Source organism: Patagioenas fasciata, chromosome 4 (assembly GCF_037038585.1).
Source record: "Patagioenas fasciata isolate bPatFas1 chromosome 4, bPatFas1.hap1, whole genome shotgun sequence".
In the NCBI taxonomy this organism is placed as follows: domain Eukaryota; kingdom Metazoa; phylum Chordata; class Aves; order Columbiformes; family Columbidae; genus Patagioenas; species Patagioenas fasciata.
Window position 1 is genome coordinate 25352012 of NC_092523.1, and position 27349 is coordinate 25379360.

The 27349-nt window shown below is 37.6% G+C and overlaps 1 protein-coding gene across 13 annotated transcripts in view; it reads left to right on the forward strand.

Moving 5' to 3' along the window:
* N4BP2 (NEDD4 binding protein 2) overlaps positions 1-27349 on the forward strand; it is a 43257-nt gene that overhangs the window by 7052 nt on the left and 8856 nt on the right. For 5 of the 13 annotated variants that reach the window (XM_065836950.2, XM_065836953.2, XM_071807402.1 and 2 more), the window contains 15 exons: positions 236-409; positions 5316-5654; positions 7429-8656; positions 9489-9613; positions 10808-10896; positions 12643-12719; positions 14611-14766; positions 15912-18226; positions 19576-19661; positions 20388-20430; positions 21473-21717; positions 21953-21976; positions 23162-23280; positions 25957-26095; positions 26203-26388. In XM_065836950.2, the coding sequence (XP_065693022.1) occupies positions 5438-5654; positions 7429-8656; positions 9489-9613; positions 10808-10896; positions 12643-12719; positions 14611-14766; positions 15912-18226; positions 19576-19661; positions 20388-20430; positions 21473-21717; positions 21953-21976; positions 23162-23280; positions 25957-26095; positions 26203-26388 (5049 nt within the window). In that variant the 5' untranslated portion in view covers positions 236-409; positions 5316-5437. The other 8 variants (XM_065836952.2, XM_065836955.2, XM_071807399.1 and 5 more) reach the window with 5 other exon arrangements.

Below are 27349 nucleotides of genomic sequence, written 5' to 3' on the forward strand. Positions count from 1 at the left end.
CTGATTCTGCTGCCATTATCTTATTTCTTTACCTGATGTATGTCAGCTTATTTAGATTAGAAACTTATATTTGAGCTCAACTTCGTATGGTGGATACTTTTTCAGTAAAATGTTAGCTGTGCTAGATCAACTAAAAACAATTACATGTATTGCTCAATGTTAAAACTTTGCTTAAAGTTGTATAGTCTGTGAGCAAAATATCAATTTTAATTTGTTCTGATAATTCCTTTGTCAGGAGGGAGCATCCACTTCTGCTGACGTCTAATTTGCATGTTTGAAAGTATGGTTTCCTGACAGAAGAATGCATTATATTTTTTTAACAGCAGATCTTCATTAAGTGTGCCATCAGTGGTGATTTTGGAAAGATGAGAAGGGACCCACTGTGGGGCAATTCAGTGAAGCTGAAAATGTAAGTTCTGTGACATTACTACTTTTTTTTTTTTTCCAGTCAACAGTATGTCTATATATATATATATATGTGTGTGTGTGTGTGTGTTTTTTAAAGCCAGAAGATTCGAGTGAACATTACATTTATGTAGTCTGACACTAAAAAATTGTTTAGAAACCCCCAAAAGCAAACCAAAACAAACAAAAAAACAGCCTCAAACCCAACCTCTTTATATATATGGAGTAAATTTCCTTAAATTCATCAGAGAAATTTGAAAATACAAATACAAAATACAAATAGGGCAGCTTTGGTCATATTGGTTGAATATGGCATTGTGTCAAGGCTGGAGACTTCCTTTGTTCTTGAAAAAGGAAGAATAACTTATTTGTCATTTGAACTTGATCACAGTTAAACCAAAAATGTCCCATGCTGCTGAATGCCTTTAGTGAAGCTTGAACAGTGGTTAGAGTGTTTTTCTTGTCTGTTTTCTTAAAAAATAAGTTATCAAGACTTTGGAAAAACTATGTTTACTGCTGATTGTTTCCTAATGCAGTATCCCTGATTTAAAGAGCTTTGGGAATACTTTTGGTATCAACTACCTAACTCACTTGAAAAGTACTTTACTATATTTCCTCCTTTATTCTTTGTGTTCTGTCTCTTGAATACTACCTGTTTCTTTTTGACACATCTTGAAAATGCAAGCTATCATGTGTGATTTCTAAGAAGACATCCCAGTGTGAAAGACATATGAGATGTGTCAGGCTTTAATCAGATCTTTATTCAGCAACTGCATATACATTTTCATATCACACTGAAAATGAAATAATAATGCGTGTCTTTAGCCTGAGACTTATGTTGCTTTTCCAGTAATTTTAGAACAATCAGGTGGTGCTTAATATTGGTTTCTAACATAAATGAAATCTTAGATCTTTTAAAAATAACAGATTTGGTTTTGGAGGGTCTTGGGGATTTTTTTCTCCCTTAGATTTTTGTTTGGATGGTTTAAATGTTTTTAGTTTTCTAGATTATGTGTCGTAAGAAAAACAAAACTTTGGATTTTTCTGAGGACAACTTACAATTAAGTTAAAGTTAGAATTTGCGTTACCTATATTGGAGCCTGGAGGTTTATTTTTATACATTTTTTCTCCTTAATATGAGGAGTCTGACCAGGATGACTATTATACTCCCACTATTTTGAATTAATATCTTCTGTGGACCATTGTATTAATGAAAATAAAATGGAACCTTTTGGAATGTGTCTGCAAGGGAATTCTTTTGCAGTAAGTACAGTGATTTAAATTCACTCCATGCGTTATGGAAGAATTTTCTCATATATTTTCTGAGGACTGTAATACTTCATCAATTGGTTTATCAGTTTAAGTATGAGAGTGCAAAAAATGGAGAGAAGAGGAAAAAAAAACTTGCATATTTTTCCTCTCTGTATAACTGCCAGACACTTCGTAATTATTTGGCACATTGGTCATCTTTCTTTCTTCTCTTTTCTTCTTTCTGTCTTTCCATCTTCCCTCCTGCCCCTACTCTTGCCCCCTCCCCCCCTCCGTAGGGAATTACAAAAACCTTAGAACTAGTTTATGAAACGATAGTTCATAGTTGAGTCTTGTTAGTAAGATGCAGGGAGGCTTGACATCTTGGTCCATCCTCTTGCTGTGCCGGGTCATATGTGCATATTTTTATACATATGCTTGTTTGTGGTAGTTAAATTACATTGGGAGGAGATCCTTAATGTCAGGAGATGTGTGTTTCTGAAGAACTGTAAGTGAGGAGGTGCTCATGGGTTTTGTTTTGCTTAGCTTTTAAAGGTGAAGTTGAGGCTGCCACAGGAGTATTGTTTTTCATCAGTGCTGAAATGAAACAGCTGTTTGTCCTAATTGGATGTGTGTCGAATGGCGATACCCAGAACTGAACAGTGAACCTCCAAGTATATTGCAGCCTCTGGCTACTTGTATAGAATTCCCTATCAGTGTGTTCAGCACAGCCGTGCTCTTCTAAATCATTATGTTACTACAACTCCATTTTCATCTTGAGGGGAAAAAAAAACCAACCCTCATCCATAGCAAACTACAGATTGATTCATATTATGTTATCCAGAACCAAGGAATATAGCTGACCTGCAAGTCTGGCTGTTGGGTTGTTCAAAGTTATTTCTTCTTTCATAGTAAACTGATTTTCAAAAAGAGAAACTTGAGATCTGAAAAGGCAAGTCCCTAGATAAAATCCTCTGTGAAGTTCAGGGTGTGCTCTTAAAAGCAAGTGAAAATTGTTCCTTTCAGTTGAATGTGTGTTATCTCTTATGTGATACGGTACAGTGTGCTTTGTGTGTGCACAGACATCTATTTTTATCTTCTGTTGACATTAACAAGCGCAATAAAAGTAGATACTACCCAGGAATTGGTCCAGGAATTTCATTGAAAATACTGTGGTAAACAAAGGAGATTCTGCCAAAATACCTGTGTGCGATACCGACCATAGTAAATACGTTATTTAAATGAAATCCCGGGCAATGCTGATCTATCTTTTTGATAGGTTTAACAATTTCTACAGTTTTACGAAGCCTTTAGATGAAGAGATGGGATAAAATGTGGATCTGTGCATTGCCGTAGCATACGTAGATGTAGTGGGAGTCACCAAGGTTTTGGCCTGTGTGTAAGTTCTGAGGTGACCAATGTCTTTTACTTTCTGCCTTATTTTCTCTTCTGTGACTAATTGCGATAAACAGTTTAGGCCTCAATAATCCTGAAGCAATGCACTGTAAATTTGCTGAATGAGATTCATGCAGACTGAAATGCGTGGCTTTGTTAGGTCATTAGAGTAAGGCATCCTAATATATAGTGGAATACACAGTCTAATTCAGGAAATACATTGGGAAGAGACTATCCCATAGTGAAGTTAGGGGACTGATTGATAGAAGGCTGAGCTACAGAGAATGTCTTTTCAGCAGCATGTCCTTTCGGGTTGGTCATTATAAGAGATTTGGATTAAAGCATTGGCAACACTTGGAGCGTTCTGCTGAAAGGCTGTTGGTGTTCAGTGACATTAAGGTGCATGAACACCTTTCTCTCTTGCAGGATCTTTGTTGCTGAACCTGTTTTAGTGACGAACAGTCGCATATTTTAGCACTGACACATTGTGTGAAGCTAGGTCTCAACTTGTTTTACTGGCTGGAGGATGAATCAGTTAGAAATACAGGCTTGAAAAACATGATTTGCTATAACTTTAAAAAAAGTTGTTTTGTTTGAATACTTTGTGACAATAAAGAATGGTATAAGGATGGCTAATCAGAGAGGTGAGCCAAAAAAAGTGTAATGAGAAAAAGAGCTGCAATTGTCCTGACTCAGTTTGGCTAACTAGTATCTTCCACCGTCATTTCTCCTTTATTTTTGGAAGTCCATATATTCGTTTTCCTCTGTGTTTTCTTTGTTATGCATTTCAGATTTCCTTGACCTCTTAATTGTTTCAGACATCTGTCTCATCTATCTAAGGTCCATATACATCTGGTAGAAGCTCCTGGGATCCTGGAATTGTCTGTTTTTCTTACATAAATTTCTATTACTTTGGAATGTGAAAGTCCGCCCTCTTCTAAATTATACTTATCTTGGTTGCTGGAAGAGATTGCTAGAGAATACTGGGGAAGTGCTGGTCGAATCTGGCACCAATCTGGCATCGTCATTCGCGTGCCAGTGATCCAGGGAGGGGAGGACTAAGTGAACTTGGAAGTGCTGCTTGATTTATCTGCACAGGTTTAATTGGTCGTCACTGCCAAAATAATCTTTAAATAGAAACAAGTATTTTGTGACCTACTCAGTAACTGTTATCACTAAATAGTGACTCTTTGCTGTAATTAACTTAAGATTCTCAGCCTTACCAGGGTTTCCTAGTCTTGTGAATAATTGTAAAAATTATAAATGTTTATTATGAGCAGCACTAGAACACACCAGAGCTTTGATGTTATTTGATTTAAAGAAAAAAGAGAGATCACACCATACTATGTGCTTGTAGTTCAATTAATAATTGCTTTCCTTTTCTATGCAAGATTAGTGCAGTGATTTCAGTTATTATAGATGCCATAATCTTTTAACTAGACTTATTAAAAGGCTGTATGGCAGAAGTGAGGGGGTTAGACAGAAGCCTTTTCTTGCTTTATGGCTTATAAAGTTGTAAAATATTTCTAACAATTAAAAAACCCACAGGGAGACTGAGGTTGGAAAGCGATTTTGGAGGTCACAGAATCACAGAATGTTAGGGATTGGAAGGGACCTCAAAAGATCATCTAGTCCAGTCCCCCAATCTGGTTCAACCCACCCTCTTAAGCAGAGTTACCTGAAGGAGGTTGCTCCAGCCCATGTTTGGTCTGGTTTTGAGAATCTGCATTGTTGGAGACACCGCAACCTCTCTGGGCAATGTACACCGTTGTTTGAACATTCAATAACCTCAGCTGTTCTGTCTGAAAAAATTGGGGATTGTAGGATTAGTCTTGAAGGATTTCTGGAAGATTTTAAAATCCTGTTGTTTTCCAGTACTTTAGTAAGAGGAGCAATATTTCTGAATTTTAACAGAATATAAGCAAGCCATGATGTTAACTGGTCATCAGTAGGTGTTAGCAGGGGAATATTTGTGAACTGGCTGCCTTATATTACTTCCTTTTCTGTGGTTGTTTTTGTTTTGTTTTGTTTTTCTTTTCTTTTAAACTCCATTTTATTTGTTCTCTCTTCCAGACGCAGATTCAGTATCTAGTTAGTTGGAAAATAAGGGTGCTATTTAGCTGTCAGCCATTTGAAAATAAGGCAGCCTTCTAGAAAATACTTTCCTGGATGATTATGTATTTTTTTAATCTTTTAGCTATCTAAATAGGAGACAAGGAGATGCGACTGTGTATTTTATTAAAATTTCTCTGTTCTCTTTTTTCCAGGTCTGCTATTTCTGTTATACGTATCCCAGTTACGAGAGGTTTTTTGTGATTTCTGAGCCTGGTGCTGTCAGCCTCATGTGAACAAACTAAAACAAAAAGCAAGCTGATTTTTAGAAAACAAAATGCCACGAAGAAGGAAAACTGGTGGGAGTCCTTCTTTGAAGAATGGCAATTCTGACAGAACTGCTGTTGCTGTATCCCAAGGGGACGCAAGCTGCTCAGTGTCACAAGCAGCGCGTAGTGTCAATAAGGAAGAGCTCTTCAACAGCATGTCAGAGATGTTTTCGGACCTAGATCCTGGCGTGGTTTATATGGTTCTGTCTGAATGTGATTTTAAAGGTAAATAATGTGCAGTTTCCATTGCAGTTTTGTTCCATACTCAGACAGCTCTTAACTAGGGCGACTCCAGAAAAGTTGATGTGGGTGTTGCAAGTGTATTTGTGAGTTTAACTTTTAATGAATAGGTGAGTCATAATATTTTGAAATTTTATGGCTCTTCCCATGCAAGATTCTCGTGTTTGACAATGTTTCTGTGAGGCTGGTGTAATCTGCAGTAGCAGTGTGCTCCATAAATGGAGGTACCGTTTAAGTGGCTTTTTCTGTGACATAGAGCAGGCGGTGGGAGAGTTGTGAGGAGAATCTGTTTTTTCCAATTAGTTTCTGTGCCATATCTGCTAGGTGCATAGACTGTTTCTGCAGGAGGGGTATTTTATGTTCTAGATCACTTTTTTTTGTTGTTTTAAGACAATAGTGCACAGTATGTGGTCCTGGCAGCATTTACTTTTCCTTAAATACCTAAATTGAGATTTTGTGATACTTTCTATTAGTTTTTGCAGCATAAATTATGTTTATCATGTTGAATTCTCTGTGTTTCTCCCCCTCTGTTCTACCGAACTACATACCCACCTCTCCTGGCAGACTGTTTTCATGTCTGTGCCCAGCCCTTCCCATGCTTTTGTGGTTTTGAAATTCTTCTATTGACAAGCTCATTCACTTACAATAAAAGTAACGGATGAGATGCTGGATAGCATCATCTGAGGAGTTACTTGGCAGGAGAATAAGTCATATATGGAGCATTTAAATCAGTCTGTATTCTTAAGATCATGTCATTAGCTGAGATTTTTCTAAGACTATTTGCGAAGAAGGCCAAGTTAAGCGTTTTTTAATATGTATGAAAGCTAGGTAGCTATTGAAAGGACTGCTTTTATTGCTCTTCTTACCTAAATTGTTCGTTTGTTGCTATGATGTTATTCCTTTTAAAATTGAAATCAATGGCATTACTGATTCATGGTTTGAACTCTTAAGATTTACCTTTATCGAAGTAACGGATTTATCTAGAAGATTATTGGAGAATTCATTAATCACACTGAGTTCATTATTGTGTTGTACTTTTAACAATAGTTTACAAATTGAAAAATTAGCATTTTTTCATATGAGTAGCGAGTTGCTATCATATAGTGGAGAAGATGGAAGGACAAGGAAGATTTTAACATGTGCAGAAAGAGTTGCACTCCAGTGGGCTTAGAATTTTTGCTACAGCAGCTTAGCTTTAGGGCTTGGATGATGCTTAAGCCGGGTTTTCTTTTTATTCATGTTGATCACAGGCAACCTAAACTCCATTTAGTGGCTTTACAAAGAATTAATGCAGGTGCTGGATTTTTCAGTCTGTATTAGGTATGTCATTTTCAATTGGGCCTAGCCACGATGGGCATTTTTTGCATACTTTTATATCTTTAGTCCTCAGTAGTGTTTTTCAGTTGATGTTACACTATTTCACCTATATGAGATACGTTAGAAATAAGTATCCATTTAAATGCCCAGTTCTGATTTTCTTTTCTAGTTAAACTCTATAATTTTAGACACTGTTTCCATAGTAATTTTAATGCTTATTAGGTTATTATTTTGTAATGTGTCTGTATTGAGTTCTACCTTTACCTCTAGTAAAAAACAGATCAAGGGAGTTGCAGAAGGTGTGTTAAAAGATGAAGTGGTGAACTGTCTTTTGGTTGTCTCTTTAGGTGTGATCAATACTCCTTCACGTAAAACATTGCATTCGCATCAGCTTGTGTTTGTTCACTTGACCATGCTTTGTTCTCTTTACTTTATTCAACAGTAGAGAACGCTATGGATTATTTGCTAGAGCTGTCCACCCATGCCAAAGGAGTCGCACCTTCAAAAACCTTGGGTTTGGATTCAGTAGCATCACTAGCTCTTGTTAATCAGCAAAGATCTGTTGTAAACGAAAGAATGGGGGAAAATGCTGCAGAACAAAGTAATTCTGAAGAGGAAAAAGAAAAGATCCTATCACCTGATGTGCAGCTGACTGAAGAACTGGATTCCTTGATAGAAAATGCCTTGCAGAGATACACCTTGAGTGATGAATTGTCTAATTCTGCAAATGACCAAACAGCACATGAGCACTCTGTGGAACATGATGGCTTTAAAGGATTTCCTGAGTGGGAAAAATTTGATTCAGGGTGCAATGTCCTACTTTTTCCACAGCAAATAGGGACAAATAATGAGGTTTTAGAAAAAATCCACTGTTCTCAGCCACTGGTGGGTCAGCTGAGCATCCAGATGTGCTCACCGACTGCATCAGATGCTTTTGCACAGATATTGGAAAATTCTGATTGGTCAGAAATACATGTTCAACACGATTTAGCTTCAGAAGTCTATAAACAAATGAATGGAGAAATACCATGTGGAAGTTCTGAACAGACACAAGATACTGGTTTGGATCAACAAACTGTGACTGCTGCTTCTGGTGAGTCCTCCAAAAGGTCTCTGGAATGTGGACTAGCTGTCACTGGAAATCTGAATTCAGGGTGCCTGGAACAGCATGAAGAAGTAGTGACTGCCTTTAACAGCCACCAGAGCACTTCTCTTCCAGAGGCATGTGGCTGTCTTGAAATGCCCAGTTTCAAAACACCAAAACCTGCAGATTTTCAGCAAACTCAGCAGGCTTGCAACTTAAATTTTTCTACACCATCATGTCAACCTCAACAACACTGGAATCTCATGGCTCCCGTGTTTTATCCATCCACTGGAAGTCACAGCTTTGTAACTCCTGTGGCTGCCAGTCTAGGGCAGTGGAGACCTGTTTCAGAGTATAAGAGTTTGGAAAATGGACTTTCTTTTTCTTCTCCAGTGGTTTCATATGCCTGGGATAGCAGCCCTTCTCTGAAGGTATGGGGAAATCAAGATAGAAACTCAAAATTGAACCTCTCGCAAGCACAGCAGCCACCTGTTTGTCACATGATGAGAAAAAAGATGCACCTTATAGGTCAAGTACTTGTTCTTCTCAGAGGTGTTCCAGGATCAGGAAAATCATATTTGGCAAGGTAGAACATTTATATTGTGGGCTTCTAAAAGAAATTGCTTAATTGTGTGCAGGATTTAGTGCAGGCAGAGACAATTTTCTGACACATGTAAATAGTTACGCTTATACCCTAATTGCCGGTTACATGGTATGTGCAGCAAGATGAGTAATAGTAGCAGAGAGCTGAGTTGCGCACAGCTCCGGCACCTCTAGTAGAAAGTGAAACGGAAGACGTTAGCTCTGACTTCTGTCACTGACCAAAGGAGTTTTGTGTCAGCAGAAGGTCACTGCAGTAGTGTTAGGTCTGACATGTTCTTCCAGTCCCTGTTTGTTTTGGGTGTTTCCCTCCAATAACATGGATGGAAATAGGCCAGCTCTTTAGAGGCAGAAATTCCCCTTCCACTGTTGGGATTCCTTTGTGTAAGTAGTACATGCGGACCTTCTTGGGTTGAATTATTGATTTCATGTATAAGTCTCCAAAAGCCTAGATTGAGTTTAGACTCCTTTGGTTTGCACCTGAAATATTTGGTGCAATTAAGACTGTCTGTGTATTTGTTAGCATGAAAGTATGTCATTAGATGGAAAAATACCTTTCTTGGTGTTTTGAAATGAGATTTGTAGGGAAACTCTGTCATGTCTTTCCCCTAGATATTCTCAGCATTTGGAAATGGAGCAGAATTATTATACATCATCTTTGGTTGGAGGGTTATTTTTTTTCTCTTGCCTAAATTTACTACTTCCATTCCAAATAATCTTGATTTTGTGCAAGAAACTGAATACATCTATGTGTGGTAGCAGATATTGGGGTGGGGAGGAGAACAGGTAAATGGTATTTACTTCTTGATCTTTCACAGAGCTTTGCTTGAGGATAACCCAGGTGGAATAATTCTTAGTACTGATGATTACTTTTCTAAACATGGACAATACCATTATGACCCTCATTGCTTAGGGGAAGCACATGAGTGGAACAGGAAACGAGGTGAGAAATAAATAAGGGATTAGCTTGCTTGTTTACAGTTCAGTGCTTGTGTACTGTGCAAAAAGCTACCTGTCTTGTAATGCCTGTGTCACAGGACAAGCATTTATCCCATCATAGAAGTATTTGTTAATATGTGTGTGGAAAAAATATGAGCACAAACTCAAGTCATCTGTCCATTGTGTGTTTTGCAATTAGAAGTGCCTGTGTCTTTGTCAAAAGATTGTTTTATCCTCAGATTTCATCTTGGTATGTATTTTGGTTTGTGTCCCATTTCTGGAGTGGTAATCTATATGTCTGTACCATCTCCTAGAGATATTTCTTCTGAGATGAGCTATCATACATGCATATGCAATAAGTAATGAGGATGTTGTTGCAAATAACGTGCAGCTGTTTTCCTGCTCTTGATTACTTTTTGCTCTTGAGCGCTAAATTGTTGGCAAATCTAAAACAAAATTCTAAGAGCAAGACAGAATAAACTTTTTTTTCATAATTGGTATATTTCTTGACAGTGGCTTCCACTAAATTCACCATGGAACAACTCTTTTTAAGCTTGTATTTGCTAAATTTGAACCATGATCACTTTTCTACTAGCAAATTTCTAACCAGTGGAGAAATGGGTTATAAGAAATGTGTGATTCAACAATAATTTTGATTGTTCAGACATGTTGTACCATAGCTACAAAAACATGGTGCTGTATCTTAAAGCTAATGATTCTAAACATTTCATTACTGTGTATTTAAATTACAATAATTGTTTTGATTTTTCGTATTTTATCCAGTTTACAGAGTGGACTAATCTTAAGACTGTTATAAAGCCAAGAATTTTGTATGCAACAAAGAAGTCCACTTTAAGGTGATCATGTAGTTTTTTTTTTAGTTTAATTTGCTGATTGATTAGTCATCTTGGTACATTTTACATCTTCATTTTCATTCCTTGATTATCATATATGCATTAATTCAAAAGAATAATGCTATGTCTCAGTACCTTTACATGTGAAGGGGGAAGTTCTGAAATAAATGACGGCCTTGAAATGGATCAAGATGTGGCAAGAATTCTTACACAATGCTTAATTATTATGGATTATCTACTTTAAAAATATTACGAATTTAGAGAATTAGTATAAACGTTACATGTCCACCCTATCATAATTAAATTAACTATATTGCATTCTCTTGTACATGTATGTCTTTCAGCCAAAGAAGCATTTGAAATGAGAATCTCACCTATAATAATAGACAACACAAACATACAAGCATGGGAGATGAAGCCTTATGTTACATTGGTTAGTATTACGATTTGATCGATGTGAAAAGGGATTATCGGCCAGCATGGCAACAACATATGTTTTAAAATGAGATTGTCTTTCTCAGTCTAGCTGTTATTCCACAAGGAAGTCTGGAATAAAAATAAGTGTTACATGGAATCATATTACCCAGTGTCATATTCTGTGCATGTCTGAGTATTGACCCAGCCTAGATTCCAGCTGACAAAGCCAAGTGCTATGCATTTGGGAGCAAAAATAAGTATTGTTGAGGAAAATGAATTCTGTTTCTATTTTATATGAGCAGTAAAATCCTAAGCTACTTTTAAAACATAATCATTACTACTTAATAAGAGTAATGTTTGATGCTCTGTGAAACTTGAAAACTCAGTTTCATCCTAAGTGTGACCTAGAGGCAGACACCAGCTGACCAGTTGGAGGGCTAAAGTTATCAAATGTTGCTAGCTTGCTTGAAGTTATGCAGATCTACTTAACTTTTATTGAAGTGATGTAATGAAAGTAATGCACCTGCACTGTTTTACGTTAGTAGTGTGGTGCTTTTATTTAGTGACTAAAAGTGACCAGCTTTTATTTAGTACTAAGGAAATGCAATCTATGTTTAACTTCCAAAGTTATGTTTAACACTTTGAATAACTTGGTGAACTCTGTTATAGGTTTCTCATACTCCAATTTTCTGGAGCTTTTCACCTTCTCACTTAATTGCTTCTAAATGGGCATCAGCACTTATAGACTCCAGCTCTTATTTTGCTGTTGATCATTCATCGTTTTGGTTGATAGTTGTAGCATTAATGCTTACAGAACTGCATTGTTTTATAAAATTGGTTCTGATTAACAAATAATATATTGGAAGAAATATGATAAACCACATGTGGGATTTCTGCTACTGTGGCATATAAGCACATCAGAGAGTGTAGTACTTAGAACTGACAGCTTTTGAGCAGATGCGCTACATATGCTACGTGTGGTAATGGGGTAGTGAACAGTGGGACTTAACACATATAATTTTTATTAATAAAAATTTATTTTATTATCTTTGCATTTATTAACAATTGTCAGATTATCAATTCTTTCATAAATTAAGTCCTTGATTTTGCTGTATACTGAAATAAATATGCAACAGAATTTTTTTCAGTAAGTGCAGGGTTTGGTAAGGTGATAACATTTTTTTCTGACAATGGAAACAGGTAGAAATGGCACAGTACTCGTGGTGTTTCTCCTGATTAGACTTTGGGCTCCTTTTCTGGCATGATGAGACTAGACTGCATGAGGAACATTCACTTGCCGCCCTCTCACGTTTCCCATATGGCAGGACAGCTGTGACAAGAGCTGTGTGAATGTGACTGGATTGTTGTTTTGGAGCTGTCTCACATCTGGTCAGCTCTGTGCATAAGCAGTGAGCTTTTCTGTCTTTGAGAGGAAGTGGAGATGTGTATACTGTACCTGGAAAGAGATGTTCTTGAGTCTTGACTCAGAGGAGGTGGGACATGTAAAGGGATGATAGAAGTGATTTTTTTTCCTGCGATCATTTAATTTTACAGTAAAAGATGCATATACATGTTTTTAACAATCTCCATTTATATAATCAGAAGTGAAACTGAACAGAAGTATTCCAAATGTTTAATTGATTTTGAAAAATACAAAAAAAACAGCTTTAAAGAAGCAAGCTATAATACATGTTGTGTGCTTTTTCATAGAAATATGAAGTGGGTGATTTGGCTTGTTCTGTTTTGTATCTGTTTTATTCAGGCTCAGCAGTTCAAATACAAAGTCATGTTCCGAGAACCAGACACTTGGTGGAAGTTTAAACCAAAAGAACTTGAAAGGTAAGAATGTAGAAGAAAATGTCATATTAGATTGTATATCTTTCAGTCTATAAAATATTATTTTTTAAAAGGTATCAGTACAGTGGCTGGTGAAGTAGGAAGATATCAGTCAAGATTTTGTGATAATAAGTAGCTTTTAATTTTTTTTCTACAGTATTAACTGTGTATTATGTGGGGTTTTTCCTGTCACTTTGTTCTAATTACATATGAAAGATACTATTAGCAATAGATATTATATAATGTTTTAATGATTGCAATTCTTCCATGTTTAAGGTACAGTGACTGCTCCTATGAGTTCCTGAGGTTGCAAAAATGAAGTCTGTTTGGGGCAGTTTTTGCATCCAGCTGGTCTGTTGCCTTCTTTGAAATGCTTCTGCTGTCACTGAGTTTAAGGCAATCAGCACCTCATGGCCCAAGAGGCACAAACCCTTGTGCATCACCGTTGTTGTTTACTTCTTTAGCAGGGCCATCTATAATGTCATAGAGCCATTACTTAGAGCCAAAATAGGCAAGATGTAAGCCTTATGTAAGTGAGTAATAAGGTAGCTAGAAAATTGGCTGGATGCCAGGTACAAAGGGGTTGATGAGTGGTTCAGAGTTCAAGAGGATTTATTTTAGGATTAATACTAGGGCCACTGTTATTTAATGTCCTTTTTATGACTTAGATGTTGGGACAGAGTGCACTTGCAGCAGATTTGCAGACGATACTGGTTTGAACAAGAGTAGTTTGTTCAGCCTTAAGAAGAGAAGCTTAAGGAAAGATCATATTGTTGTCTCCAGCTACCTTTTGAGAGGTTATAGAGACTAAAACAATCTCTTCTGAGAATTGTGCAGGGATAAGACAAAACAAATGTAAGCAAGTCAGAACTTTGCAAGTTTTGATTGCATAAAGGAAAAAAAAAAAACAAAACAAAAAACCCCACCACAAACAAACCAAACAAAAAAACCTCCAAACCAAGCAAACTAAACCACCACCAACATCAAAACACATACACACAAAACAACAAACAATAAACCCCAACAAAATAAAACAAAACTGAGGGTCGTCAGACACTGAAAGAATTTGCCCAGAGAGTCTGTAGACTTTCAGTCATTGAGGATATTCAAAGCTTAACAAGACAAAGCTCTGGGCAACCTAATGTAGCTGAACCTCCTCTGAATAGGAGGTTGGACTAGGTGACTTCCGGAGGTCTCTTTCAATGTAAGTTTTTCTGTGATTTCTTAATATATGTTGTCATCTGAATTTACATGCTTAGCTTTCAAATTCAAAAGGCTGCCCACTGTTCAAGGAAGCTTATTTTATTTCCTAACACAGAACATAACCCTTCCATTTCTGTTTTGCCATTCTTGACAGTGTTCACTTGTTCTTGGTGGGACTGCTGCAGAGCACATTGCTAATTAGAGTTTAACAGTCAGTGAAAATTTCTAGCCAGAGTGTCCACAACAATAGGTGAATAGGTTTTCCTCAAGGCTCAGAGAGTTCTTCATTTAGCAAAACCGGAGGAGGATGACTGAATTCAGAAATCTTCCATAACTAGTTTGATATCCTGCATCACTGTCAGGATCTGATGTGGTGTGTTTCTGAAACTTATTATTTGAAAAAGATGCATTATTGGTACAATTCTAGATTTTAGTATATTAAGCAAAACATCCTATTGCAAAGCAGGGCCACCAGGTGCGGTGGAGAAGTGGAGCAGTGATTTGCCTGAGATACCCTGTTTGGAATGCCTTGGGGCACTGATACTGAAGGAACTGCTGTTTCACAGCTTTGACCCTGACCCCTGAGTTCTTTGATTAGTCTTGCTGTAAAATTATTATCATTAAATTATTACTAAATTATAATATACAAGTCTGAAATGTTTCTTTTATTTTTTTTTTTTTTAATTCATAGACGAAACATTCATGGTGTATCCAAAGAAAAGATCAAAAAAATGTTGGAACGATATGAATACTGTCTTACTGTTAATTCAATATTGGATTCTTCAGTCCCAGACGAATCAGAAGCTGCTGGCTGGAGTGAAGATCCTGGTCAGGATGAACGCCAGAGGTTCGATTCATTTACTAGTTTTGTAGTCTCAAATGAGAGGCTTCATAGCAATGGAACCTGGATAATGCTGTTGAACAGTGAATGTGTTAAAAAAAAAATCAGTTAAATAATAAAAAGAAATACACCATATAGTTTTCTTAATTTTTAAGAATTTCAGAATTTCTAGAAATGAGCAGTCAAGAGGTCTAGTCAACTTTGTGATGCTTTTTGGAAACCTCCCAGCATGGCTGCATGTTACTTTTCAGTAAACCAATCTTGATTGGCTTTCCCTTATCTTAGAAATGTGCTGTTGGATATATGTTGTAGATACAAAACACTTAAAATCTATAAAATGCTTTTCAGAAGAGTGTAGTCCCAAATACAAGCAAATTGCTATTTCAGAGTCTGTGTGTTGTTATTAGTAGATGTCTTTGTGGTAGAAGATGGATTCTTTGTGCAGTAGTAACAAGTTATGTACTTGTTCTTGAGTATATTTAATTTAGACTTGTCTAGATTTATGTTGGTTGTATATACAACTCTTTTGTAGTGGCTAATCTGAATGATGCTGTATATGTACTATAATAATACATAGGAAATCAGATTTTATTGTAGTTATTATTTAATTTGGTTTTTGCATGCTTAATTTATTTGAAATGAAGTGGGCACTGACAATGGAATACAGTTGATTGTGAAACATGGTATGAGAAGAAATGTCACATCCTGTCCTAGTTAACTTCTAGGCTATCTTCAGCTTTGAGTCATCAGAGGAGCAAGAGTCATTAAATAAATGCATATTTATCAGGTTTGCTGATCTGAAGGAGGAAATGTCTGGCAGCAGAGTGCTTCACTACATAACTGAATGCTGGGAATGGGGGAAAAGTATTCTTAGCCCCATCCTGAAGTAAAAAAGGGATAGTTACCAAGGAAAATTCCACTTTGCTTAGTTCCTTCCTTTTTAAAAAGGAGTATTGGTATTAGGGCTAAGTTGTATTAAATTTGTTTTCCTCTCATTAGAGTTCCCCAGCTGCATGATTGTGTCCTGAAAGGTGATTTCTGGTCTGTAATTTGAAAATACTAAATAGCTAAGCCAAAACTAAGCATGTGGACAGGTGCTTAAAGAAGGTTTGAAATGTGTTTATCTTCCTTTTTTCCAATTTGTCTTTCAGAAAGAGAGAGGCACATTCTGATGTACAGGAAGAAAAACCTTTTGCTTCTGATGTGGAACATCTTGAATTAGCTGAAGATGATAAAACTTTTCCCAGTAGTTCTCTAACGTTAGAAAGTAACCATGATCCTGAACATTTCCAGAAAGAGGAAAAAGAAATGGAAAATAATTCAGTGGAACACAATCCTGATAACATCACTGTTCAAGATGACTTGGATGTTTATTTATCAGACTGTGTAGAACAACTGCCCTTGGAGAAGAAAGAAGAAAAGGGAGAAAAAATGGAAGAAAATACTGGAACAGAAATGGATGAGGTTGATGTGACCATGACTGAAGAGAATGTGTGCTTGCATACAGGAGAAGTTGAGGAACACAGTGATAACAACATTCTCAAAGTTCAAACTGAAGTTGAACAATCTGATGAAATATGTACAGAACCAAAATCAGCACAAAGTAGTAATGTAGTAGAACCAAGCAGTTCAGCTTTTGGCATGTCAAGAAAACCAGAATTTCTAAACTTTCTGGGTGACTGGCCTGTAGAACAAACAATGGGTCAGAGAGTCAAAAGAGCTAGAAGGGTCGAAAAATCTTCTCTGAAGAGTGACAAGGAAGGTGAAACTCCCAGTCAGCAGCATCCTGAATTAGGTAAAGAGCAAGTGGGCCTGCCTGCGACCTGTGCTGTTGAAAAAGGACATGAGGAAGAAAATCTAGCTGCTAGCTGTTCCTCTATTAGTTCAGATAAAGTTAGACCAGAATTGCAAATGATAGGACATTGGCCTGTCTCAGGCTCATTAGAACAGAGACAACAAAGGTCACGAAGAATGAGAAAGACAAGTCTAAATCAGTCTGATGAAGCTGGAAATACTGACGGTGACATCAACAGAAATGCACTTGAGACTGTAGATGTGCTTCGTGGGACACCTGTGGATGCTGCAGAGCAACTGGATACAAAGAATTTGCAAATGCACCAACCTGAAACAGTAGGTGGGAAAAAACCCCAGCAAAATAAGAGAATGAGGAAACATCACAAATTAGCCCTGACTTTTACAAACAACAATTTGCCGCATCCCAAAGAAGAGGAACACTTGTCTGCCTTTGATGCAGCAGAAGAGAAACATGACACATGCTCATGTAGACAAAAAAGTAGCTGTTCACAGACTGAATCACAGGACTTTGCTCTCCTGTGGAGATTAGAAAACAAAATGCATTTTCCTGAGACTACCAAAGTATTGCATGGCAGTCTAGATGGCTTCAAACCCAAAGATGTAGATAATGCCTCAGGTTCTCAGGAAAAAATACCCTATCGAGTTATGTATGATAAAAGTACATTTGTCGAGGAAAGTGAACTGGTCAATATTGATGAGTCTGAAAAGCTAAATATGCTGTGTAAGCTCTTTGACTCGGTTTCATTTGAAGCTCTGAAAGATCTGTATGAAAGATGTAACAAAGACATAGACTGGGCCACAGGTCTGCTGTTAGACTCTGATGAGAAGTTGTGCAAAGATGCTGATACTCAATATTTTAAAGTAAGAGAAGCTGAGCCAGTTGTCGCAGAGCTGGATTTCAAGGCAAGTACAAGCTGTCGTGAGAATCTCGAAGGCTGTGAGCAAATGCCGCAAGTAATTGAGGCTGGTGATATCTCTGAGCCTTTGGAAGACAAAAACTCATCACTCAGCATTGCAGAAAATAGGGCTGCCAAGGCAGATGTGACAGATGCTGATGTGTCTGAGTCATTGACAGCTACCTCATTGCATGATTCGGGAGAACTGAAAAATTCTGGAGACGCAGCCCCTAGAACTGATGCAGGCAGCTCAGCAGCAGGTATCATTGAGCCATCCATTTCAAGAGAGCAGAAGATAGACTCTGAGAGTCCTGTTGAAGAAGCTCTAAATAAGCCAGCAGTTTCACAGCTTGATGCAGATTTATGTATACCCATGACTTTGCCTCATGATCCTAACACAACTTCTACCAATTCAAAATCTGAATTAAATAACCGAAGTGACACTAACCCTTCAGAAAGCAGTGCAGAGAATTCCAGAATGACTGCTTTGGCACTGGAAATGGATTATGCGCCTCTGGATGTTCCTAGGAGTGATAAAGAACTGGAGACAGATAAAGAAACCCAAGGGAATTCCAGGGAGATAGGTGGTAAAGAAGAAATTGAAACTCTAAGCTGGGATGAAACTAAAGCCAAGATACAAAGTCCTACACCAGCATCACGTGCAGCCTTCAGTATAGATTGTCTAGAACTAACATTACCTCCTGAACTGGCGCTCCAGTTGAAAGAAATATTTGGGCCTGTTGGCATTGATGCAGGTATGGGCATAACTATATGCATATTTTTATGAAAAAAAACCTCAGTTTGGCTAAGAAAACCTTTCTTCCTTTACCTGTATTTTTTTCCCCTTCATGCTTGATTTTTAGGGAGAGGATTTGCACAATTCCTTGTGAAATGAAACAGAACTAAGCATGGCAAAAAGTATGAACGCAGTAGTGCCATCTTCGACCTTTTTGTATATGTGCATACCTTAAAAGCATAAGAAAATATATTGGCTTATTTGTATTTTGAGCAATAGGCCTTATAAGCCTATATTCAGTCTCCAAAGGGATATTAACATGATAAGAAAGATGCAAATTATGACTGGTTAGTAAAAAGCAAGAAAGAAAAAATAAAGATTTAGGCATCAGTTAAATTGGGGAAGAAGATGAATGGTTTAGAGAGAAAATGCAGCTGTACTTAGATGAAAACAGACTATTCTGCTGAGAGTCTGATGAAGGAAGCTGTGAGCAGCTTAAACATCTATCACAGAAGTTAAACACTGATGGAAAAAGGAAGAAAACAGAAGGAATATGTAGCTTGCTTGTTTTCTCTCTTTTTTATTTTTCCTTTTTTTTTTTTTCCTATTTTTCTCTTTTCTTTTGAAGGTTACTTGATGTGAAACCCTGGATACCTGATTTATTGTTGGGTTTAACTGCTGGTCTCTTTACCTTACACATCGCCTCAAAACATAAGTTTTTGATAGCAGAAAGGTGTTTTATTGTGTTTGAAATATGCCTTTTTGTTTGATACATACGTACTTCTTGCCCTTTTATTTTTGAAAGAGTGAGAAGCAATATCAGAAAAATCTTTCAGGGGAAAGATGTATCATTATGATACCATGCTAATTCTTGCTGTTTCCCTTAGACGGGCTACTTGGAGTTTGCTTCTCTGAAAGCAAAGGGAGGGATGTGGCTGCTGTTGGGCCCTGGAGACTATGTTGCATTACATAAAAGCAGTTGCCCGTGGATTGAAATAAAATAGGGGAAATCAGAGTTTCACAAATGAAAGTGTGATTAATTTAACAGTGGCTTTGTAAAAGACGGTTCTTCTAGAAAAATGGGAAAAAAGGAAGAAAGATGTAGTTTTTCAGATAGTTGTAGCTCAACAAGGTAAAATTAATGTTCACTTGTTTTTTCTTACGCTTCATGAGTTCTTGAACACCATATAACAAATACTATGTGGAATGCCTTTTTTTCAAATTGGCAGTTGCTGAAGTTTTTTCAGGCATGGTAGTTTGTGCAGAATCTGCGGAATTCAAATTGATGAGTCTAGTCTACCGTGCTTTAATTGTGCAGATGAGTTTTTACAGAATGCTTTAATGAATGTATTTTCTTTCTTCCATAAGGATCACTAACTGTTGAGGATTGTGTGGTTCATATTGATCTGAATTTGGCAAGAGTGATACATGAAAAATGGAAAGAATCTATTCTGGTTAGTAGATTTCTTGCTTATGATATGGTATGGCATGCTTGTGCTTTGTCAGACCATTTGTCTCCTTATATGTTGGTCTAAATGTGTAAGACGTAAGTATCTTTGCAAGAACAATGGTAAAATACAATAGTAGTTTGAAAAATATGTGGAGTATATGAGCATGTCATAATCAGCAGAGCTGTTGAAAGACAGTTTAAGGGCTGAAGAAAATGCATGTCATGAGTGACTCCTCATGAACCCAAGATTCTTAAAAAAGAAGGATCATAATGCACAACTTCACTACAAGATTAACCAAAAATTCCATTGGCCAAGAATTGTTACTGGCTTTTTGACATGTAAGAAGAGTTCTTTTATGAACAGTTATGTATACAAAACACCTCAGCGTACATTAATGGAGAGTTCTCTAACCTCTGTTCTGCCATGGCTTTCTGAAACTCTGATTGCTTTTTGGCAAAATTTTTGTTTGGGTTATTTAATGAAGGTTGTGAAGTCTTGGCAGTGGGGCATGTCCCTCTAGTTTGATGTGGTTTTGGAAAGATGGTTCTATCTAAACTTTAGTTCATCATTATTTTTCTTATATATATTTATTTTAAAACATCCAATCTTTTAGAAACACTGTGAAACATTATTTTGAAACTGGTTTACTTAGAAGTTAACACTTGTGAAGTTTCACTGCAAAATTTACAGCTTGCTTGTAACGTTTCTGGTTTTACTGTTTTTATTTAGAAGCGTCAGAGGAGAGATGAATCGTGTAAGTTGTCTGCAGAAGGTATGTTATGTATTTCTCTAAATTGTAAAAATACCCAATTCTCATGATAAAAATATTTAATTCTTTGAAACTTTAGCAAGGTTGCAAATATACCATCTGTTGAAAAATGATGGATTCATTTATTAAGCTAAGCATTTATTTATTGCCATTCCTTCCATTTACTGTTTTCTTACAGAGCTGTGGGGGTAAAAGAAGTTAATTATAAGCAGAAGAACTAGTCCTAGGTAGATGCAATCAAAAAGTCTTTCATTTTGTGTACTTCAGAAAACTTAACGAGAAGCTCTGGCTGCATCAGGCAGCTCTTTCGTAGGACTCCTGTCATCCCTATGGCAACAAAAGGTGCAGCCAGAGAATTAGCAGCAGAATAAAATTTTGGCAGGTGAGGGAAGGAGGTCAGGAATACAACATTCACACTTTGTTTTCCTTGTCAGAGGAATTGGTTGTAGCATATTGTTTAAAAGATGTTAAAATCACTAGCAATTTAGTTTTCATTCAGCTCCCAGAAGAAATGTTCCTCTACAGTAGAACTGCCCTATTCGGTCATGGGCTCTGGGTGAAGACGTGGACTGCAGTGTGGGTGCCAACTCTCCATTCAAATGACCAGACAGTCCTGTTAGCTTTAACTCATAAAAGTGTAACAGCAGATTGTTAAGCATCTGACCTTAAGTTGTAGAGGAAAGGCAGGTAAGCATATCAACACGACTCAATAATTCTCTTATGAAAGCAAAAAAACCTCCTCACTTAACCTATGTGCAAGGTAGTTTATGGCTGTAAGATACGTCTTGGCACTTGAAAATTTGGTGAGGGAGTCTGATGGTTCTTCTTTTGTTTTACAAAATAGATAAAGCATATCAGATAGTCTTTGGAAAATAGAAGTGAGGAAAGTGAAAACAATGTGTTGTTTTCTGTTTTAGCATTAATAATATTGTTTTAGCAAAACTCAAGCCATCTAGGTTGAAAAAACTTCTTAATTATTTTGGCTGCTTGTATAAATAACCTAATAATTGTTCTATTTGTCACCTCGTTTTTATTGCTTTTGAAGGTCCTACTGTGATTCAGCAGATAGATACTGATGACTCAGAAATGCTGTTATCTCAGAATGCAGATGGTAAAATACAGAAGAAAAAAATGAGCTGGGTTTCAGGGTCGTCTAATGACATACAGACTAAACAACCAGCAACATCAGATGTTTTTCCTTTTATGGATCACTGGAATGCTCAGATTCAGAAAGTTTCTCTCAGACAAATAATTTCCGAAGAAATAGCTATGCAGGAGAAACAGGATCTGGTATGGATAACACCAATTTTTTATGCAGTTTAAATTCCTTACTGTTAGTAAAACAGAATATATCTTATCTGGGTGACTCATTTTTGTGCTGCTGATTACAGCCTGAATTCATGAGACACATGCATGCCAATTAGTATTGTTGATTACTGTGATACAGGAGTTTGCTTGTGGTAGATGTTTCTGTTTAAAAAATATGTAATTTAAAAATGTAATATTTTTATTGTTTCACAAACAGATTGCGGTGCATTTCACTCTACAGGTTAGCATTTGTGTTTGGTTGAAATGTTTTTTGATTGCTCACCTAAAAACAAAGATTATCAGTGTGATTCCCACACTTTTTTTTTTTTTTTTTTTTGGGGAAAATGATATAAAAAGAAAGTTCTTACATAGCTCTATGGCGTGTTTGTTTAGATGTGGATTTAACTGATTTTAATATTTTTTGTAAGGAGAACCCACAACATTCCTAACAGAGGAGACATTAAAAGAAGTACTTGAGTTTCATCTGAAACAGGTTTCTTTACCTACTTGTCAGAAAACAGTAATTTTTAAAAAGATTTTTATGAATTCTGTGTCTTCTACACAGCTCCCATATCCAGCCTGGTTAGCATGTGCGTAATATTGCCCTCTACTGCCTGACAGTTGTTCAGAACTGGCATTTTTATATGTAATTCTCTCTGATAAGTAGCTGTCTTAAAAAGAGGAGCTTTGTTTCTACTGACATAAAAAGTTGGATGGATTAGCCTCCACTTTGAAAGAATGGCTTGTGGATTCTTTCTCTCAACTGCATGTATGTGGCTTACTGATAATAACAACTGTTCTGTCTGCAGCTTTATTTTCAGTTTGGATTCATGGAGCTTGGCTTTGGTTTGACTGCCTTTTTTTTTTTCAATCTGAATATTGGAATGATGAGTCTGGTTTTATTTTGCACTACAATTTTGTTTTCTTCTCAGCAGGACTTCACAAATATGAGTATTTCTTACAGTACAGCTTCAGATGATGCACCAAAACACAATTGTTTACCCTGTTCAATAAAAAAATGTTGTTTCAATCCTGGGCCCTCAAAGTAGAGTAGAAGGTGGACTTTGCACAAACTTAACTTTGGACTAGATAGGCTAGCAGGAAATGCATTCCAAAACTTAAATATCTGCTAAAAAAATTTCTCCTTTTGCTTTATCCAAATTATGAGGGAGCTCCAGCTGAGTCACTTCAAATGGCTGCAGAGCATTGCAGTGGAGTGTGATACAACTCACCTGTCCCTCCTTTATTCTCATCAAATCAGTGTGGCAGGCTAGTACTGCGATGTTGTCATTGCTGTGGCTGCGTATCTACTGAGTAGATATTTTTGAAATCTTAACAAGTAACAGTAAATTTGGATTTGCTCCACCGTTACTATATTTTGTTCTAATCAAGGACTTGTAACATTTTTCCTTTGTCTTCTGGCTAGAATCGTGTTCCTTCTATGGCTAGAAAAGACTGTGCCACTAAACTAAAGGAGAAGCAACTTTTTGAGATGTTTCCAACTATTAATCAAAGTTTCTTAATGGATGTCTTCAAGGACAACAAGTAAGAAATCTTTGAAGTTCTTAGTAAAAATGGTATTCACTAACACTCTGTAGTGCACAGTTACTGTCTTAAAGAGTTAAGATACTGCTGAAGAATGGCTTTTTCCAAACTAGCACACTTTTTATAGATCTAAAAAAAGGCAAAACTAGCCAGTCTTAAAATCAAGAAGGGCATAAAAACTCTATGTGTAGATTTGTTTACTTTTTGGGGAGTAGACAGTTTCTGTCACTGGGAGAAGAATGTCTCTCATTGTTGACCTCCGACTGACTGTCAGTGGAACTGTGTATTTGTTCTAGAGCTGAGGTTTAAATCAAGTGGAAGAAATTAGTGGAGGTGGTAATAGTGGGTTTACAGAAAATGGCATCTGCCCAAGAGGAAAACTACCATCACCTGCTGTTAGCTGTGAGTGTTTTCCTGGTTACCACAGCAGCTCTGAAGGAATGAGCCTTCTCTCCATCTCTTCCTGCTGACATTCTCTTTTCTGCATTATATTTCTGGAGTATGTGGCTACCTTCTTAAATCCAAGTTCCTGAGAACTGAACTTTTTTCAAGAGAAACTTCTGTTTTTTGTCCTTCGTCAGTTGAATGTCTGTCTCTGCATACGGGTTTGCATACCTGTTTGTCTGTCTTTCTGCTCTTCCAGGTTGTAATCAAAACCTTTCCTTGTGGGATGCTTAAAATACAGCCTTCATCCACCTCTGTAGCTCAAACTTTTCACCATCTCTTGTTTTTCACATTCTAAATCCTCTTCATAGTGCTACCTTTCCAAAAATCTACTTGTGCTTTTCATCAGTCTTCCTCTTGTCTGCTTACTGAACAGCAAGAAGAATAAAGAAGAAAGAGTGCTTATTAGAAATCTGATGGCAACTGATGTCCTGTTCTTATTTCATTAATAACAAAGCTTGACTGGAAATACAAGGATTTTCCTACATAATGGTTGCAGAAAACTGAATTGGTTTTAAACTAGTTTGCACTGTATAACCTTAACCAGAGAAGATTTAACCATGAGATGGTGGAGTTCAGTATCTCATGTGTCAGCAACAGAATACCAAGCAGAATCACAACCCTGGACTTCAGTAGGGCCAACTTTGGCCTTTTCAAACAATTGCTAGGGGAAATCCCATGGGAAAGAGTACTCGAAGGTAAAGGTGCCCAAGGTAGTTGGTTAGCATTTGGGGACTGCTTCTTCTGAGCTCAAGTTCAGAGCATCCGGACATGTAGGTAGTCAAGGAAGGGAGCCAAGAGACCTGTGTGGTTAAACAGGGAGCTGCTGGATAAGCTCAAGTGGAAGAGAAGAGTTTACAGATCATGGAAGGAGGGGCTGGCCACTTGGGAAGAACATAAGGCTGTTGGAGGAGGATATAGAGAGTTGTTGTCAATGGGGCAGAGTCCAGTTGGAGGCCTGTATCTAGTGGAATGCCTCAGGGGTCAGTACTGGGGCCAGTACTATTCAATATATTCATCAGTGACTTGGATGAGGGACTGGAGTGCACTGTCAGCAAGTTTGCTGATGACACGCCAGAAGGCTGTGCTGCCATCCAGTGAGACCTGGACAGGCTGGAGAGTTGGGCGGGGAAAAATTCAATGAACTATAACAAGGGCAAGTGTAGAGTCTTGCATCTGGGCAGGAACAACCCCAGGTTCCAGTATAAGTTTGGGAACGACCTGTTAGAGAGTAGTGTAGGGGAAAGCGACCTGGGGGTCCTGGTGGACAGCAGGATGACCATGAGCCAGCACTGTGCCCTTGTGGCCAGGAAGGCCAATGGCATCCTGGGGTGTATTAGAAGGGGTGTGGTTAGTACGTCAAGAGAGGTTCTCCTTCCCCTCTACTCTGCCCTGGTGAGACCACATCTGGAATATTGCGTCCAGTTCATGAAGGACAGGGAACTGCTGGAGAGAGTTCAGCGCAGAGCCACAAAGATGATTAAGGAAGTGGAGCGTCTCCTGTGTGAGGAAAGGCTGAGGGAGCTGGGTCTCTTTAGCTTGGAGGAGACTGAGGGGTGACCTCATTAATGTTTATAAATATGTAAGGGGTGAGTGTCACAAGGATAGAGCCAGGCTCTTCTTGGTGACAACCAATGATAGGACAAGGAGCAACGGCTACAAACTGGAACACAGGAGGTTTCACTGAAATATGAGTAGAAATTTCTTCTCAGTGAGGGTAACAGAGCCTGGAACAGGCTGCCCAGGGAGGTTGTGGAGTCTTCTATTCTGGAGACATTAAAAACCTGCCTGGACACCTTCCTGTGTAGCCTCATCTAAGTGTTCCTGCTCTGGCAGGGAGACTGGACAAGATGATCTTTTGAGGTCCCTTCCAATCCCTGACATTCTGTGATTCTGTGAACTTATCCAGACTCCAAACCAGTGTTTACTTCTAAACTAATGTCTGGCTAAGGTAGGATGCAATTTACTATACTGTTTCATTGTCCTTTTAATATGCAAGTGCCTCCTCAATTATGTTTCAGTCAACCAAGACTACATGTGTGTTGATGCCAGTAATGCAGTACGGTGAGTCTGCAAGCCATTTTGTTATAAATTGGAAAGTTCCATTTCAGTGCTCTATTTCCATTGTAATCTATTTCTGTAACAATATCAAGGTTTGTAATATGCATTTGAATAAATGTAGCAGCTATTAATGTATTTGTAAAATAACAGATTTTACTTATCCCTTTACAGCTACTCTTTAGAACAAACTGAACAGTTTCTGAACTGTGTTCTGGAGGCAGATCCTGTAAAAACAGTAGTAGCTCAAGAGAGTGTTCAACAAAATGAAATTGTTTCTTCCTACAGCGCTGCAAAGAACCGGGAGAAGAAGGTATCTCTATTTTTTTTTTTAAATACTAGTTACAAACATATGCAAAGCTATGTGAACGAAAACACCCTACAATGCACACTTAGCTTCAACATTGCAAATTTCTACAGGCAAAAAAAAGTAAGGAAGAAGATGATCCTTTGAATGAAATATTTCAAGATTTTGAGTATCCACAATATAATGATTTAAGAGCAGAAGCTTTTTGTCACCAGCAAAAGAGAAAGGAATGTTTGAAGAAGGCTGGGGAGGCCTATCGCATGGGTATGAAGTCTGTGGCAGCATTTTATGCACATCAGGTAAACATAAATATTGTGCTTTTTGCCTGAATTTAGAGAGGTACTTAAATACTGATTTGGAAGTGATAAGAAAAACATTGTGCCTGCTAGAGTTGATATTAATACATTTGTTTACTGTTTCCTATGTAAGTGTTGTATTGAGAATCACAAGTAAACTCCCTTTCACCGGTAATGATACTGATACAGGAATCTAATGTAACCAAATGTAGTGTGAGACCTCAGGAAAGATGATAATTAGTGCTGGGTCACATGCGCTCATTTTCTCACTCTTGAATCCACATCTTGTAAGCACCAAGATGTGTCCCTGTAGTCTGGCCACGTTCACTTGTGTGTGACATAGACGGCAGCAAATAGCAGTTTTCAAATCGTCTGGATGTCCCTTGGGTTCCTCGTAATTGGTGATGAACTGTTTTTTTGACACGCCTTGTTTACTTCTTAGGAGTCAGAAAGGTATTAAGATGTGATCTTTTGCCTCAGGATCTTGCTGGCTTCATCCTCCATAGATCTTGGGCAAGATTTCTGCCTGCTGCCCTTGCTTCCTATTCTGACTATCTTTATGGCTACAGTCCGTCTTGGGTCGCGACACACGTGGTGTGGTATGCTGTGATTTTTGCCATTTGTCTGGTTTTGGAGTGTAGATCTGCTGCTGACCAGTCTTGTGTGCTCTGGTCTTGATTCAAGCACGTTTCTTGGTATATACAAGTTTGGTTACTGTTGTTCGTATTCTTGATTATAGTATCAACTGTTCTTGTAACCCTTCCTGTCCATTAGTTTCTTGGTGCTTTCACATGAGACTCTTCTGTTCAAACTTCACTCAGAGCACTCTTAAAAATTCTGTTACGAGTATCTTCAAAGGCTGTAGCTTTTGCCTGATCAAATAGCATATAAAGTTCAGTAAGAAGTTACATTATGGAAGCATTTAATTTTGAACTATGAATTGCATTTTGACAGAACAAAAATG